This window comes from Phoca vitulina, unplaced genomic scaffold, assembly GCF_004348235.1.
Source record: "Phoca vitulina isolate PV1807 unplaced genomic scaffold, GSC_HSeal_1.0 scaffold7, whole genome shotgun sequence".
In the NCBI taxonomy this organism is placed as follows: Eukaryota; Metazoa; Chordata; class Mammalia; order Carnivora; family Phocidae; genus Phoca; species Phoca vitulina.
In genome coordinates this window covers 31,213,778-31,231,961 of record NW_022589710.1, presented here as the reverse complement: position 1 = coordinate 31,231,961, position 18,184 = coordinate 31,213,778, and the positions used below count along the sequence as shown (strand labels likewise).

At 36.8% G+C, this 18,184-nt stretch overlaps 2 protein-coding genes across 7 annotated transcripts in view; one reads left to right on the top strand and one right to left on the bottom strand.

The window, feature by feature from the left end:
- The window catches only part of KIAA0586 (KIAA0586 ortholog), a 108,350-nt gene extending 96,056 nt beyond the window's left edge, over positions 1-12,294 (bottom strand). For 3 of the 5 annotated variants that reach the window (XM_032405206.1, XM_032405209.1, XM_032405208.1), the window contains exons 1-7: positions 12,163-12,294; positions 11,420-11,712; positions 10,457-10,527; positions 8,605-8,674; positions 7,437-7,506; positions 2,261-2,435; positions 821-1,042 (exon numbers count right to left, since the gene is read on the bottom strand). In XM_032405206.1, the coding sequence (XP_032261097.1) occupies positions 821-1,042; positions 2,261-2,435; positions 7,437-7,506; positions 8,605-8,674; positions 10,457-10,527; positions 11,420-11,618 (807 nt within the window). In that variant the 5' untranslated portion in view covers positions 11,619-11,712; positions 12,163-12,294. Of the gene's footprint in view, positions 1-820; positions 1,043-2,260; positions 2,436-7,436; positions 7,507-8,604; positions 8,675-10,456; positions 10,528-11,419; positions 11,713-11,894 lie in introns of all 5 variants that reach the window. The other 2 variants (XM_032405207.1, XM_032405210.1) reach the window with 2 other exon arrangements.
- A 373-nt stretch (positions 12,295-12,667) lies between these two features.
- TIMM9 (translocase of inner mitochondrial membrane 9) overlaps positions 12,668-18,184 on the top strand; it is a 14,260-nt gene continuing 8,743 nt past the window's right edge. Inside the window, exons 1-2 of one of the 2 annotated variants that reach the window (XM_032405204.1) lie at positions 12,668-12,950; positions 15,302-15,387. The gene's annotated coding sequence lies outside the window, so the exon portion shown is untranslated. The remainder of the gene's footprint in view (positions 12,951-15,301; positions 15,388-18,184) is intronic. The other variant, XM_032405205.1, reaches the window with a different exon arrangement.

Genomic DNA, 18,184 nt, shown 5'->3' with positions numbered 1-18,184 from the left:
GTATATTAAGTGTTCACTCTGTGATAACATACTGAGCTATAATAAACTTATTTTTGTTTATTCTTCTGAATGTTATATTTTAATTTTTTAAAGTTTTAAAGCTGCACATTAATTAGGAAAAAAATAAAAGTAAATTAAAACCAATGCATTTATAATGCTGGTCATTCACTCATTCAAAAAAAAAAAAAAAGTATACTGAGTATCTGAGTGCTGACTACTATCCCAGGACTTGGAAATTCCAAAATAAATAAACTATACTACCAGTTCCTTCTGAAGAGAACTCTTCTTTTTATAATAGCCCAGTGCATCATATTCAAAAGGCAATTAAAGATGTTAATGCTTTTCATTAATTAAACACAGGAGCACTATGTATACCAAATGGTTCTTATCTCATCAGAATCATTAGAGCTTTTTATTCCCAGGTCCCATCTCAGACCTGCTGTCTGAATCTCTGAGAGGTACAAGCATGTGTATTTTTATAAGGCTCTTCATGTGATTGTGATGCACATTCTCAGGCTAACAACCACTGATGTAACAAGTCACTGCAATGCAATATTAGCCCCTTCAAAATGGTATGAACAGAAATACCACAAAAGAAGGAAAAGCCAACTCCATGGGAATGTCTTATAGAACTAGTGATATTTGAACTAGAATATGCAGAGAGGTCTCCACATGGAGAGGAAGAATAATGAACTAAAAAATCATTATTTAAGAATGAAAACTGTTACAATGTAATGAGCAATTGCAATTATCAATGAATACTAGCTTAGGGATCCAAGTGATAAAAGACCATGGGATATGCTGGCTTTATTATAGATACCTGAATATCTATTTGTTGCTGTTGTAATTTTTCAAGATGCCTAATGTGCTGCTCCATAAACACATTCATTTGCTTTTCATGATCATGACAATGTAGTTTCTCATGTTTATTCTGAATGCTTGTTTGCTGCTCTGTAACACGTTGTAACTGTTTATCAGCCTCCTGTAACTTATTGAGTAATTCTGTAACAGAATTGACTTTTGCTTCCAAATCACTCTGCACCTAAAACAATAAAATACCAGAAGACATCAAAAATATGTTCAATTACTACAAAGGTTGTTTAAAGTGACTGATAATAAAAATAATCAAATTAAATTTTTTACTCTCTAAATCTCTGATGATTTTATACTTTTTAGAATCATAGAAATAAAAAGCAGAAGATAGTTAGCCTTAAGTAGATTTTTTTTCTCTCATTAATAACACATTTGCAACAAAGAATTGTTCTAATGCCAGAAATAAAATGCTTAAATGGTAATTAAAAAGAAGTAAATAACAGGAAACAAACTGAAGGTTGCTGGAGTGGTGGGGGGGTGGGAGGGATGGGGTGGCTGGGTGATAGACATTGGGGAGGGTATGTGCTATGGTGAGCACTGTAAATTGTGTAAGACTGTTGAATCACAGACCTGTACCTCTGAAACAAATAATACATTGTATGTTAAAAAAAAAAAAAAGAAGAAAAAGATAGTAGGAAGGGAAAAATGAAGGAGGGAAAATCGGAGGGGGAGACGAACCATGAGAGACTATGGACTCTGAGAAACAAACTGAGAGTTCTAGAGGGGAGGGGTGTGGGGGGATGGGTTAGCCTGGTGATGGGTATTAAAGAGGGCACATACTGCATGGAGCACTGGGTGTTATACGCAAACAATGAATCATGGAACACTACATCAAAAACTAATGATGTAATGTATGGTGATTAACATAACGTAATAAAAAAAATTAAAAAAAATAAGTAAATAACAAAACAAATTAGCTTTTGATACTCCACTAATCTCAGACTGAATTAGGTCCGCAGCCTGGAGTCCCAGTATTAGCTTGGCCACCTATTAGCTCTGGGACCTGTGTCCACTCTGACTCTGTTTCTCAGTTTTCCATTTGCAAACTGAGGAGGGTGGCATAGACGATCTCTGAGTTCCTTTCTAGTTCTAAAATAAAGATGACCCGTTGTCCCAGGTTGCCCAGGACTCAGGGTTCCCTGGATGCGATATTTTCAGGGCTGAAACCAGGCAGTCCCAGGTTCTCCAGCATTTTCCCAGCAAGGAGGGGCTACGTCTCAATTCCTGAGAGGTAATATATGAGCATGAACAGGGAAACTCTTTCAAATTGAGAGCGACTAGAATGACCCTAGTCTACAGTTGGATATGACCATTTATAGACTCAGTTCCTAATAAGTATTTTTACATTTGACAAAGAAGCTGCGACTGTCTGGGGAGAAAATTATACTTTTATCAGCGGGGCTGCCGTAGCAATGGCAGCTGCGGTCGCTGCGGCCACAGTTGTAGCTGAATCAACTCCACTGGGTGAAATTCTCGCCTCCTGAGTAGCAGTGTCCTTTTCTGGGCCTGCATCTTCTAAAAGCTGTACCTTTACTTCCTTAAAAACAGGCATGTTTTGAGCTCTGTAAATAAAAAAGGAATACAAATATATTCAGTAAAGCCACACTGAGCCATTTCAAGAAGCACCTGCAGTGATAATCTGCTGACGGGGGGTTTTCTTGATTTTTTAAAAAATTAAATCACTTGGTTTTCCATATCAGGATCTAATCAGTCATTTGGTTAATGAAATCTATGAAAGGTCACTATAGACTAAAGAAATAAGAAGATAATTCCTGGAAGGCTGTGATATTTCAGAAAAGAAGACTTGCACATATGAAAAAGACAGGGGCACAATTACAAAGACATATAATCAAGAAGTACAAATGCAAAACATGCAGAAAAGGCTCTAAGAATACAAGTACCAAGTTTTACTTCCAAAGGAAGACAACCTAAGAGAAACTGTTAAAACTGCTAAAAAAAAAAAATGCTTTTTAAAATTCTAGCTCATTTAGGTTTAATAAATATCACAGAGTTTGTTAAAACAGGGCATAAACACAGGTTGAAGCAGCTTGGATTAAAAATGAGAGCAAATACATATTTACAATGAGGGATTTAATTAAATGAATACTAAGAAAAAAGAAAAAAACTCAATTTTGTTACATATTTGCCTTAAAAAATAAAAACAAAACAAAACAAAACAAAAAACCACCACCAACAACAAAAACAATGAAAGGAACCAGACAAAACTGCAGAGTCCCTAGGTAAGTCTAAGTAAAAGCAGAAGGAATGCCCTCTATCTCTAGCTGCTGGATTTCTCTTCTGATTTCTAAGCAAACCCAGAGAAGCTCTTAAACTTACTTCTCTTTGTTATTTCCTCATTCTACTAGGAGCATCATTTTTCTCTGTCTCAAAATTTTGAAGTTTTCTTGACTTTTCCATTCTCCACTTACCTTCTCACACTTAACTGAGTCACCAAGTTTTGTCAATTATTTCATCACAATTGCAGGAATGGTGTCACAGAACTACAGAGGCAAGGGAAACCCAATAGGCCACCTATCCTAACTTCCTAATGTGACAGATGAAGAAACTGAGGTCCACAGAGGTAACAGGATTTACTTGACCAAAGTCACAGAGCCACTAAGGCACAGTTGACTTATGATTCCTACAGATCGTCCCACAACACCTAGCTCTCTCAGAATAGTACTCTTCCTTTCACGCTTCTGCCTCTGGTAAACAAACAAACAAACAAAACAAAACCAATGAACCAAACAAAAAAACAAGAAAAACTTCACCATCTCTTGCCAACTATTTCATTCTTGGAGATTTTACTCATTCAGAAACTTCCCAAACACATTTCTCCACCATTCAAAAATCTAAAATTGTTCCTTAGAGACAACTGAATAGGCTAATTTCTTGTTTGACCGTCCACACACACCATCCTCTGTGTCTGCCCTAGCTTCCTATATACACCTATTACTTCACGCAGCCTCTCAGGAGTCACATTGCTCCTCACTGGCTACACCACACCCTTCCCACATCCGACTCCAGGTTTTTTCTCACCGTTCTCTCAACCTTCTTCCACTCAACTTACTATATATCCTTCTCCTTCTTTAAGATCCAGCATGAGCCTTACCTTTTTCAATAAACCTATCCTTAAACACTTCCAATTGATCTCTCCCTTCAATAACTCCTTTTAGTTTTACTGCCTACACTACCCACCTGAGGTTTAATAAGCAGCCACCCCATGGTTTAAATGTCTGTGCAGAACAGTTTCATAATATATTAAATGCAATGTTGCTTCCTATCACAGTTCTAATCACTCATTCCTGCATATATGTCCATATTCTCTTCCCAACTAAGCTCTAAGCAACCTGGGTTGGGGGGTAGGGAAGGGGGATTTCTTTTATGCCAAACAGCAACTAAGAAAGAACTAAGCACAGGAGGCACTTATTATAGATCTAACTGATTAAGTGGTGTGTTAAGAAAATATAATTCAGATATTCCTATCTTTTAGTATTCCTGTCTGAAGTCTGAATGTGCGCTACCCTTTAAGATCGATCATTCTACATGAATACATTAAGTTGACCAACAAGAGAAATAACATTGTAAGACTAGACGTCAGCTTCTTAATAGGGTTTTAAATTTTATTTTTTTTCTAATTATCAAATTAAATGCTCAATGTAACAAATGTAAACAGCTTCTAAGTGTAAAGAACTGGGAAACACACAACTCTCTCATTCAGAAAAATTATTTCTTCTATTTTTTTTTTTTAGAATTGTTTCTTATTCCTAAATCCTCTGAATCTGGCATTTAGACCAATATTTTGAAGAAACTCCCCTCACCAAGGCCAGTAATAATTTTTGCTTAATTCAATGGATACTTTTCAGTCCTTACCTTTCTTTACCTCTGAGCAGCCTATCAAACTTAGAACTTCATTCCCCTTGGCTTTATTAACACCACACACTCCTGTCTCTGGATAAACCAAGTAGCATTTAGCTCGCTTGCATTTCTGCATAGCTCTTAAAGGTTTGGTTTTCTTAGTGTCCTACTCTATGCCATCTTTCTTTTCACTCTCCCTGAGTCACTTCAACTGTTCCCAGAGTTCAGACTACCATTTATATACTACTTCTAACATCTAGATTCCTAGGTTAGACTTTTTGTGAATTTGACCTTTATATTCAATTTCCTACTGGACATTTTTTAACTGGATATCTTACAGATACCTCAAACCCCTGCATATGTCCAAAATGAAATATATTCCCCCAAGAATTCTTTCCCAAGGATTTTCCTTTCTCAGTGACTACTACGACGGACCATGTATTTATACAAGCCAAAAATCTGAGATTCATCCTTATCTCCTCCTTCACTCTCAGATCAAATCATCAATTCCTGTCAATTCTATCTCTATCTTCCAAATCTGTCTGCTCCTCTCCAAACCAGCATGATTCCTACCCTCATCCCACCACCCTCCAATGTACTGAGGACCAACTGAATCCCTCTCAAAGTGATCAACCCCCAAATTTGCAGCCATTTGGTTTCCTGGACTACAGTCCAGTCCTCTTCCAATTCATTTTTTGATATTGCTCTCTGAATGGGCCTTTTAAGAAATATATTTCATACTTTAACATTTTAAGATGATTTGCCCTTTCTCTCCTTTAAAGTAGTTTATAACCTAGCCCCTTGCATCCTCTCCATCCACATGTAAGGACATTCTACCCTGTTTTAGACACTCTGGCCAGACTCTTCATTACTCAGACTCTGGTCTATTACTTTTTATTAGTATAGCTTTAGAGCATATTATATCAAATAGGACAAATTCTCCATCATTCCAGTTTTTCCCCCCAAATTAGCTATTCTCAACTATGTGTATTCTATATGTACGTATTCTTAACATTATGTATATATACATATTCTCAACTGTATGTCCTTCCAGGTAAATTTTAGAATCACTTTGCCAAATTCCATCTACCATTCTCGAAAACCAATAAATTCAAGTGACATTGACTACAGCAAATTCTATCTCTTGAGACATAGACTGTCTTTTAACCCAACATGAGAGTCATTTTTATGTTTCTGATTCAATTATTCTCTGCATTGCAATCCCCTTCTCAAGACCCTTCCTAGTTTGTTTGTTTTTAATTCTGTTCATTCATCCTGAAATGGGGAGAGATCTACTGTCTAAGAGAGGTAGTGTTCACAGTTACCTCTCACTGTCCATTTGTTTATGAACCACTTCTCCCTCCCTGATCTGAGAGTTCTGAGAGGTCTCAGAGATTTCCATTCGGAGAGTCCTGACTTGAAGGCAAATTGGTAAGGTCCCTACTGCAGGTCAGCTGCATGGAAGTGGTACTTGCTTTTGGTCCAAATGAATCAGATGTAATCTGCAATTTTTGGTTCAACTGTAGAATTTGAGAGACTGCACCACTCCTCATGCCCTTATTTTTGCTTTCTCTTATATATTTATAAACCCCAGAATACAATATACCACCCAAATTCCTCTCCTATCATATCAATTATTGGGAATTGTAGGCTGAACAAAAGTAAAAAGGAAAAATATGATGAGGCCAAACAACCAGCTCTTAAACTCTGGCTGGCTCAGACCACACTCTTGTGGTTTAGAGAGACTATTTATTTTTGTTAGTCCAATGTTTCCCAGAGTGTAATATGTTTGCCACAGATAGGTGTAGGTGGAAAAATAATAATTTTTTTATTTTAATAGTTGTAATTATTTTAATTGTATTATTTTAAAAATGATTTTCCATTTTGAAGTAATATAAAAATTTCCTTTTTAAATAAAATGAGAGTTCAAGTTTAAGTAAAAATTTTACTTATTTTCTAAGGGGTCTTCCAGACTGTTCTAGGTCAGGAGTAGAATACATTTAGCCTAAGAATATGTATCTCATCCCATCTCTGCTAATGATAAAAATAATAAAAACTGCCTCCAGAGTAGTGGAGATACATGCTTAGCATGATGCTGTTGTTAGAGTCGGTTTTATATTTCATTGGTATTTAAGATAAACTTGGGAGGGACCATTTAGATGTAGCCATGGTGTCCTTTCACTCCATCCAGATGCTAACCTTGTCCCTTCTTAAATCTTGACCAGGAAAAATCTAAATGTCCTTAGAAAGTAAATAATAAGTATTATGTATTTGGAACTACTTGACCATTGCTACAAGTAGCATAGTGAAGCGAGTAAGAGAGCAAATTCTAAAGGCAGACTGCCTAGGTCTGAATCCCAGCCTAGTGAATACTTGCTAAATCAATCTCTGTGTGCCTCAGTTTCCTCATCTATAAAATGGGGATTCTGTAAAATTGGGATGTGATAGAATCTACTTCATTGGATTTTTTGAGTATTAAATGAGTTAATGCATATAGAGGCCTGAGAACAGTACCTCTTCTATAATAATTGTTCACAGCTATTGAGTATTTTATACATATCCAGCACTATGAAAAATGCTTTGTACATATTTCACACATCGAAAAGAATGTTTTTCCTACGTCCAAAATGTAAGTGAAGCTAATTTTAGAGAACCATATAAAAACATAAGAAATGGCTCACCTATTTTCTAAAAATGAAACTTACTTTTGCTTTAAAACTGCTCTTAGAGCATCCTTCTGTCCCATGGTGTACCGAGAAATAAAGATGTCATTTGCTGCAAAATTAAAACACAAAACATACTTCAGATTCCTAAAAATTTGTTAAATTTTAGTAAGCTATCCCAAAACAGCTTTTTAAACTAAGAGAATGTTTAGGAATTCAGCAGTAAGATTTCTCAATTTAAAAAAATGCAAGGAACTGGGACACCTGGGTGGCTCAATGAGTTAAGCGTCCAACTCTTGATTTCGGCTCAGGTCATGATCTCAGGGTTGTGAGATCGAGCCCCCTGACAGGCTCTGCACTGGGCATAGCGCCTGCTTGAGGTTCTCGCTCTCCCTTTCCCTCTGCCCTTTCCCCTCCTCCCTCTCTTAAAAAAAAAAGTGCAAGGAACAAATTAAATGACTGAATAATAATAGTCATAACCCTAGACAATAGGGGGAAAAAATGTAACAAAAACACCTGGGGATAAATTGGAGACATTCTGCTCAAACTCAAAAGAGAAAACTGCTTAGATAAAAATAAAGCTACATAGAAAAAAGTCACTAAATAAATTTCCTCAAAGCATCTTTTTAATCTATTATCTTACCAAAGACTACTCAGAATGTGAATTTAGAGTTTATAAATTTTTTTTATAAATACTTAACATGAAACTTATGGAACAGGTTAGTAATAATAAAATTACCTTTATGATTACAAACCTTTTTCTGGGGATTTTAAAGATTCCATTAATAGCTTAATTTGGAAGGAAAAACTAATTAAAATGAAATAATCAAAATAATAAGAAAAAACGGTAAGTCTTTTTAATTAATGTCTTTAAAAAATCAGTGAATGTCTTAAAATGTAAAAATCTAAAATCCTATCCTTACAAAGAAAATCCTGACACATAAAACCACATGAACCACAAAGACATGCTAAGTGAAATAAGTCAATCATAAAACTAGACTTGGGGGGAAATGGAGAGTTAGTATTTAATGAGTACAGAGTTTCGACTGGGGAAGATGAAAAAGGTCTGGAAATGGATGGTGGTGATAACTGCATAATGTGAATGTACCTAACGCCACAGAACTATACACTTAAAGTGGTAAATTGTGTTATGCATATTTTACCACAGTAGGAAAAAAAAAACAAAAAACAAAAAAAACTACCCTTTTACCTTTTTGTTTGTTGCTCTCTTCCAGTTTCTCCAAAGGCAATCCTTGTACTGCAACATCTTTAGAAAAATCCTTTGTGATATGAAAGGAAAAAATGAAAGGCTAAAAAACTTTTATGCTTTATTACTTACCAAGTACCATTTACTAGCTATGTGACAGGAGAGCAGGATTGTGTGCTTTTATATCCTCAATTCCCAGAACCACCACAATGCTTAGGTACCTTGAAGGTACTCAAGGATTTGTTGAATGAGTGAGTAAATGAACAAGCAAGCAATGTGGCCCTGAAATTTAGACTCAGATCTCAATTTGCCACTTCTAGCAGAGCGAGTCATATAATAATTCAGTTGCTACAGTTTAATGTGAAAATCTGATTCATGTTGAGTCAAATGGAGTGCTTAAGGATGGCCAACACATGGCACAACATCACAAATTAATCACAGCGTTCTTTATCCCTGAACTCAAAATGTAGTCTCAGAAGGCTTCTTTACAGGCAAACAGCTTTCTGCTCACATGTGTACCCTAGACTTCATTTCTAAGATTCTATTCAGTGCTAAGACACCATGACATTTTAAGTACTAGGTTCATTCAACATTGCACTTCACCTTCCTTAGACACAGGGTAAAGAGAAAATCATAAAAGGAAGGTGATCAGGCTAACCTCTGACAAACAAGTGTTAACTTCCTAAAAACAGTCAATGAGACTAACAATACAATAGAATGCATTTGGGACGTTCATACAAAGACCTCCTACAAATGAGTAAGAAAAAGTACAGCATATAAATCTGTAATTCACAAAAGAATAAAGATGGCAATGATACGTGGAAAAAACTTCCCCCTCAGTAATAATAAAATAAACACAAAATAAAATGAGATGCTTTCTTTACCTATCAAAATGGCAAAGTTTTTTTGTTTTTTGTTTTTTATCTAATTCTAATGTCCCATACTGGTAAAGCTAGGAGAAAATAATACCACTAATTCCACTCATGATCTTGCTGAAGAATGTATACTGATACAGTCTTTCCAGAGGTAATTTATATAATAGCATATCCATCTGGGAAATTATTTAGATAATGGAATTCAAATACCATTAATCACTAAATAAGGTATACTCAAAAAAGAAACAAAAAACACCAACCCAAGGCTAAGCATTTACGGAGGGACCAAGTACGGCACATAATTATACATTTTTATTGTGAATTGTTTGCAAAGTTGGTAAGTAAACAGTTTTAATTTCATTCTTAGTTCACCAGCTTTAATTTTCAAGATATTATATTATGAAACTCTCTTCTTTAAAGACTTGTTAAATTGACACTCTATAGTCAACATTATGATTAGTGGTCAAAATCTAATTAGATTGCATGAACGAAATGTATTTATCATCAAATATTTTCAACATTATAAAGGTCAAGATGAGAATTTCATGTTATTATTTCTTAAAGACCCCTCAAAAAAAAAAAAACACACATAAAAGACCTTACAATAGTTTGAATGACATATAATCACACCTCACTTTTTAAAAATGATGTTGTTACTGTTTCTTTACCTTTACCTAACAATATGTTAAGTCTCTGGTCTAGAACACCATTTCCTTAGATAACAGCAGAGCTTCTTTTCAGTTCCAATATTTCTCTCAGTATTCAACATCTTAGTAATGAGTATTTTTGATTCTATGGAAGACTTTTTGTTTAATGTCTCAAATATTATTCAAGTCACAATTGTATGTAAAACATTTCTCTTGGTAAGTGAAATTTAAGCAAAAACAAGGCCCGTTGCTCATCAAACATAATTTAAGAACACATTACTCAACAATACTGAAAGGTTTAACATGAACATAATAAAGAATTATTTTGCTTACACTTTCTGACCCAGTAGAATTTTCTAATGGAGGCTCCTGATAATTTCTAGCAGAAGTCAAGTCTGATGAACCTAACAAAACAAAGGTGATTAGTGATTTTAAAACCAGAACTGTATTTTTGGAAACTATACAGGCATGATTCAAGAACTATAAACTCCATATTAATGCAAAACCTAAATTGGAAGCCACTTTTCATGCAAAAAACTTAAACCGTAATTAAAATATATCCTGATGAAGGTTTTACAGCTGATATTTTGGAAAATAAGGATCAGTACTGACAATCAAGTGAGATAAATGTTTTAAAATATATTATTACAATGTTGGATTTGGACATACTATGGGTAGAATCATTTGCCAGGAATAAAATATGTACATGATATAAAAGCAGGCTTTTATTGTGCTGCACCCCCCCCAAAAGCAGCATTATATATGCATTTTTTTGTTTTTGCACATATATTCATTAATTTGATCCTTATGATCATCAATGAAATGGGCAAAGCATATGTTTTCTTCATTTTCACTGGAGAGACAGGGTAAGTGAATTGGAACATGGAAGCCATCAAAAGGCAGAAGTTATGCTTTTCTACTATGCCAAACCGAATAACACTATCCAAACAGAAGGTAGAGCATTTGGTAAAAAGCCCTACTGATGAACAATAAATACATCATACAAATTAAGTGCGTCCACCACAGATGTGAACAAGAACAATGTGCAAAACCACACAAAGAAAAAGCACAGGAGTGTTTCATTCATTCCACCTATTGGATATGATTCGATTAGACTGACTGTGCTAGCCATTTTCCCAGGGAAAGCGGTCAGCTTTCAAACATCTATACAAACTAGACGTATCTTATGTTTGAGAATTTAAACATTAGAAATCCTCTAAATTTTGAAACGCAAAAAAACAAAATGAAAATAAAGACTAAAGATTTACAAAAGTGAAAGCTATTCGAGTCACATACCACGTAACGTTCCATTCAAGCTAGCCTCGGTTCTAACAGGAAGGCGTTTATTTGCAGACAACGCTGGAGGAACACAGGGCAACTCATCTTTCAGCAAAGCCAAATTATCTCCCTGATTTGGAGAAACTACCTCACGAAGTCTCCTCGCTGGTATTTTAACCCTTTTTTTCTTTTCCGGGCTAAACTCAGAGCCTTTCATATTATTGGTAACAAAACTAGTCCCACAGTTCTGAATAGCAGAATTTCTTCTGGGTCCATAAAACTTCAGAACAAAATTTTCACCGCTTTGGGGACTTGGGGGGAGAGAAGGAACGAGGGAGGAGTATGATAAAGAAAATGTGAATTTCAAGTGATTTTAAAACATACAGTCATCAACCTTTAAATAAAACAATGCCTAAACAGACTATCCACAAAGCTAGAAATTTCAATTTGGTATTTAATCCAGGATTAGAGACAACTAGAACATCATATTTACCCATTAATCCCACTCAGTCCATTAATGCACACGCCAATGAATCTGAGAGTGGTGATGACAAGAGAATGGCTGCATGAGCAATAATAACCTTAACAACACAGAGCAATCCCCAAGCCAAGAGCTGGCAGTGCAAAACCAAACAGATGTGAAGGCGGGGTTAAGATCTGTTGAGAAGCAGGAGTCAAGCACGTAAAACTGAAATACTTTTTTTTTTAAACACCCATATAAGTAGCTTAATAGCTTTCTCCAGCCAAAGAGTCTTACACACCCCTCCAAATGCAACCATCGGACACCTAAATTCACCCCTCTGCGTCTCCCGAACGCTCGACAACCCAGCAGTCACAGGTGTAAACTGACAACAGCTTCAGTTGCCCTCGAGTCAACACCCACTTCTCTTTAAGTCGGCCCTAGAGATACAACACGCATGCGCGCCAAGAAAATCATCCAAAACATCCAACCAAAAAGCTGAACGCCCTCTGGTGTTCTTCCATTCCTCTCCGGGTGGAAACAAACTCCCAAGGTAAAAGGTTTTTAAAACGGGCGAATTTGGTTTTATTTTTTTTAAGCAGTACACTGCCCCACAAGACTTAAACATTGAATAAAACTGGAGGTTCTCCTCGGAGGCCCGCACAGGTCCCGACCTAACTGGGAATACCACTCCTGTTGACTAGGGACTGTTTACAGTGTAGCTCCTGGAGACCGTTAGGGACCTGGGACTAAGTAAATTAGTTTTACAAAAGTTCTCGACAGATTCGGGTCGTTGTTGGCGTGGAAGTCAGGAATAGAGAGCAATGACTAAGCATACAATTACAAAATTTAATCCTTAGAGAATTTTAGAATTCACTGGAGAGAGCGCCTTTTCCTCCAGAGTTCCCTGCGTTGTAACGAATCCGCGTCTTAAAGTCTAAGGGCTATTTGACATCGCCTCTCCCACGTGTTCTCTCCCATCCAGCGGCTGCGGCGCCCGCCCTGACCCAGACCCTCCGCCCCTAGTTTCGACTGGCAGCGCAGCCCCCCAGCCTCGCACTGGTGTCGGATGCGAGAGCCTGTGCTTAAGTATGGTCTCTTTTCTCTGCCCTTAGAATCTCGGGTTCCCAGGCGGGGGGCAACAGGCTACGCTCTGGGAAGGTGGCGGGATCTCTGGAGGAGGCCGCCGCGTGTACGTGGGACTGGGGGGGCGGGCGGGTGCGGAGACCGGCAGCGCGTCCCCAAAGCAGGTTTGGGAGCTGCCGGGAGACCGTATCACTGGGGCGAGGGTCGGAATTTGAAGCTCTGAGCCACCCCCAATCCGGGTTTGGGGAGTAGGGGTCTTGTTTTGGAACAGTGAGTTAAATGTAAAGCATCCACGCGGTGACCTTGAGCTCACAGACAGGAGACCCTCCTTTAACTGAAAAATCGTCTCTAGACAGAATGCCATGACCCCATACCCCTTATCTGATATGCTAATTTTTGAGGACGTTTAGACGTTTCCCTTTACGCATTACTAAAGGGTTTTTTTTTAATCAAAACAAAAAAATGTAATCTGCTGTAAAGTTAAATAACAGTTTATTTCTGCATCTCATCTGTCTACTTTCATAGAAAATAAATCTTAGAATTAAAAGGGACCTTAGGGGCTCAGCTTTGGAGAACCTTTTAATTATTCTTGATAAATTTCTGTAATTATTTCTGTCATTATTTCTTATGTCAGTTACATTTCTCTCTTCGTTATTGGGCTCTTACTAGGTACCTGTTCGTTCACAATTTGTTTTATAATGTAGGTGAATTAAAAGATATAATAACAATGTCAGAGACTTTGACGATGACTTAACTCCCTTATTTTCTAGGTGAAACAAATATGAAAGAAAAAGTGACCTTCCCTCTGTAGTCTCTAAGGTGTGAGGGCAGGCATAGAAACTTACTAAAATGACTTGAATAAATTATTTGATTTGGATCTTACAAATCCCTTTCATATCAGACCTGGGGTTAAAACTCAAGTAGTCTTGCCCCCATCTAGTCCAATGCTTATAGGCTCACCCTTCAGGCCTGGAAGCGATGCTTTAAACCCAAAAGCAGTAATCTTTCAAAAGTATTTTTTGCCTTGATTAGTAGTAAGTTGAGTTGGAGTTGCCAGTTATCAGACATAACTTAACTAAACCTGCTGCAAATAATCTAAAAGGGACGTGGCAGAGCCATATTTTGTAGGGATCAGACAAGTTCAGATCAATTTAGAAATCTGACCTATCAAAGACAATGATAGCCCTGAAACAAAAAATATGGCTCACAAAATTTTCTTATGTCTTTTGTGTTATTGTTAACATCTTTACTTATTGACTTCCTCTTTCCCAACTCTTATACCTCCATATGTACATATATAAATAGATACACTTTTTTTGCTGCCTGGTTTGCAAGTAAGTTTCAGACATGACCTTTAACCCTAATTTCTTCAGCATGTATCTCCTTAAGAACAGTCTATTACATAGCCACAGTAAGATTATCACGCCTAATAAGGTAACATTCAGATTTCTTCAACTATCCCAAAAATGTCTTTATTTTTAACGCAGAAAAATTTTTTTTTTGATTCAAGGTCGAAAGTTCACACACATTGTTTAGTTGTCAGGACTCTTTAGTCACTTAATCTAGAACAGCCTTCTACCCCTTTTATGACTTTAACTTTTTAAAAAGACTAGTCTACTTGTCTTACAAATTGTGCCACATTGTGGATTTTCCTAGTTATTCACTCATGATCAGAATCAGATCAAACATTTTTGGCAAGAATACTACATAGTTGATACTGTGTCTTTATTGGTTATGGTGGTGACTGCCAGATCTTTCCAATGTAAAGGGACTGGTTTCCTTTGGTGATAAGTAACCTGTGGAGGTACTTTGAGACCATGGATATATCCTGTTCCCCAGCCATCTTTCACCCATTGTTTTATCGTTCATTCATGATCCTTGCCTGACTCACAAGATTATCAATTACCAGTACCAGACATGCAGAGACTAGGGTCAGTTATCGTGGTGATGGCCAAGGACATCAGAAGAAACACTTATTGTAAACTAAGTTTGAACAGAATTAGAAATTTGGCTCCAGACCTGGTACAAATCTGCATATGATTCCAAAAAAGAAATGGAGGGCATCTCCCCTGTCACATCCTACTCCTTTGGTTGTTTTGTTTTGTTTTCAAAAATTTCTGGGAATTGTTTGTCCTTTTGTGTTTATCTAAACATACTACCTGCAAAGATTAGGATGTTAAGTACTTCTTAATACCTATAACACATATGCTAAGGAATTGTAACCTCAGAATAGACTGAGGAAACTAATTTCACTTACCGAAAACAATTTAGCCAACAGAAGTTTAGATTTCGTCAAATAGCTTTAGAGCTTGAAGAGGCCTCAGCAGTCAAATTGTAATCCCCTCATTTTTCAGGTAAGAAATCAGTCACTGGAAACATTCAAGCAAAGGTTGGACAACTAATTTTCCGGAACGAAAGGAAAACTCATGCATCAGAAAAGGTTTGAATTGATGACGGATAAGATTTCTCTTTACTCTTAAGTTCCCTAGTTTTATTATATATTTTGTTTGACACAAAAATAACTTAGCATTGTTATGATCATTCCCAAGACCTAAGCCAGAGATTCTAGAACTTTCTTATCCCTTCCTTCCCTCTGCAGGTTTCAGGGATATAACCATAAGGTAACCTCTGATAGGATATGTTTCTACAATAACAGACATTTGCTGTAATAGCTGAAAACTAGGACTAAATCAAAGGGCAGCCACATTGCTTCTACCTGTTTCATCATCAGGTGGTTTGTGTGGCTGTTGGACTTTGTCAGTCAGCATAATTTAGTATTAACTATAAAATAGAATGCCCCAAGACTTAGAAGACCCCAAACTAGCAACTGAATATGAAAATCATTCACTCAATTATCTCCAATATTTTCTAGGAACAAGTGCCTATAATTAAATATACCATAATCTTGATATTGGTGACTACACAGAAGAGCTTTGGAGACTTAGGCGGACTTGAGAAAACTGTTAGCTCTTAGTTCAGTTACAGGTCTGGGAAGATATTTGAAAAAATATATATATAATTGAATGACTAGAGAAAAGAAAATCATAATGTTAACAGCGGTATTGAATAGAACTATTTCTCTTTTATTTTCCAAATTCTCAAGAAATATTACTCATAAACTTTAAAGGAAGAGATATATACTATTAATGACTGTATATTAAAAATAATACCGAGAAAATAATTTTTTTTTTAGAGATTTTATTTATCCATTTATTTTAGAGAGAGCATGCACACAAGCAGGGGTGGGGGCAGAGGGAGAGAGAATCTGAAGCAGACTCCACACTCAGCATGGAGCCAGGTACGGGGCTCGATCTCATGACCCCAAGATCATGACCCAAGCCAAAACCAAGAGTCCAACACTCAACTGACTGAGCCACCCAGGCACCCCCCAAGAAAATAATTTTTAAATAAGATTCATACCAAGAACATTTGGGGCACTTCTCATCTGTTTGTTATCAAAGACTTCCCAATAACAACCATCATTTGTCACCATGAGTTGTATACTAAGGGGCAAGTAGGGTAGAGTCAGCACAGTGTTACCAGTCTCTGAAACCTAACATTTAAAGATTTCATATCTTCTGCCTTTCTGGAACTCTAGTTAAAAAGTGATTATATATTAATTTTAACCTGAAGAAATGAAAGGAATAGGAAAAAGAACGGGATTTTGACATCACAATCAGTGAACATGCAAATTTCTAAGGTTCTTATAAGAAAATCAGATCTGTTATCGTTTTTGGTGTGAGGTGTAGAAACACCAGTGTCCTGAAGTACAATGAATGTACTATACAATTCAAAAGGATCACAGTCTTACGGATGAACTTCTGTCATTTCAGCTAGAGGCCTATTGTTCCGTAATGCACTTTTTTTTTTTTTTTTTAAGATTTTATCTATTTATTTGATAGACAGAGATGGAACACAAGCGGGGGAGTGGAAGAAGGAGAACCACATCTTCTTCATTCATCTGTCGATGGACATCTGGGCTCTTTCCATAGTTTGGCTATTGTCTACATTGCTGCTATAAACATTGGGGGGCAGGTGCCCCTTCAGATCCCTATGTTTGTATCTTTAGGGTAATCGCCCTTTTATTATTTTTTTTTTTTTTAAGTTCCCGCAAAACAGTGTTTCATTTAATACCTGTTTTCACAAAAGTTATCTTACCAGTTCTTGGATATTTTCAGGCTGTTTTTTGAGTGAGAAGCCGAAAGAAGTCTAGTTCTGAGCATTTGCTAACACTTCCTACACTGCCCACTGAATGTTGTTCTTGGGCAGGGCGGAGACAGCTGGGCAACTTCATTTTTTTTATATTAAACTTTTTATTTTGAGATTGTAGATTCACGTGCAGTTGTAGGGAAAAATGCAGACATACCTTGTGCCCTTTACCCAGTTTTCCACAGTGGTAACTAACATATTACAAAACATCACACTATCCCAACCCAGATATTGATGATATAGTCAAGATACAGAACATTTCCATCACAGAAGTCTCTCATTTTGCCTTTTTATAGCAATACTCACTTCCCTCCTACCTATATCCCCTCCTTAACCCCTGGCAATCACTAATATTCTCCATTTCTTTAATTTTGTCATTTCATGAATGTTATATAAATCATATATAACCTTTTGGAATTGGCTTTTTTCTTTCAGCATAATTCTCTAGAGATTTATGCAATTTTTGTGCATCAATAACTCATTCCTTTTTATTGCTGAGTAGTATTCCATGGTACTGGTGTACCAGTTTAACCATTCACCTACTGAAGAACATTTGGGTTGTTTCCAGTTTTTGACTATTAGAAAGTTTCCATATACAATCACATACAGGTTTTTGTGTGACCATAAGTTTTCATTTCTCTGTGATAAATGCCAAGGAATACAATTACTGGGTCATACGGTAGTTGCATGTTTAATTTTCTTTTTCTTTTTTTAGATTTTATTTATTTGACAGAGACACAGCAAGAGAGGGAACACAAGCAGGTGGAGTGGGAGAGGGAGAAGTAGGCTTCCTGCTGAGCAGGGAGCCCAATTCGGGGCTGGAGCCCGATGCGGGGCTTGATCCCAGGACCCTGGGTCATGACCTGAGCCAAAGGCAGATGCTTAACAACTGAGCCACCCAGGCCCCCCGCATGTTTAATTTTCTAAGATACTGCCAACCCGTTTGCTGGAGTAGCACACAATTTTACATTACTACTAGGAATATCTGAGTGATCCAGTTTTTCCACATACCAGCATTTGGTGTTGTC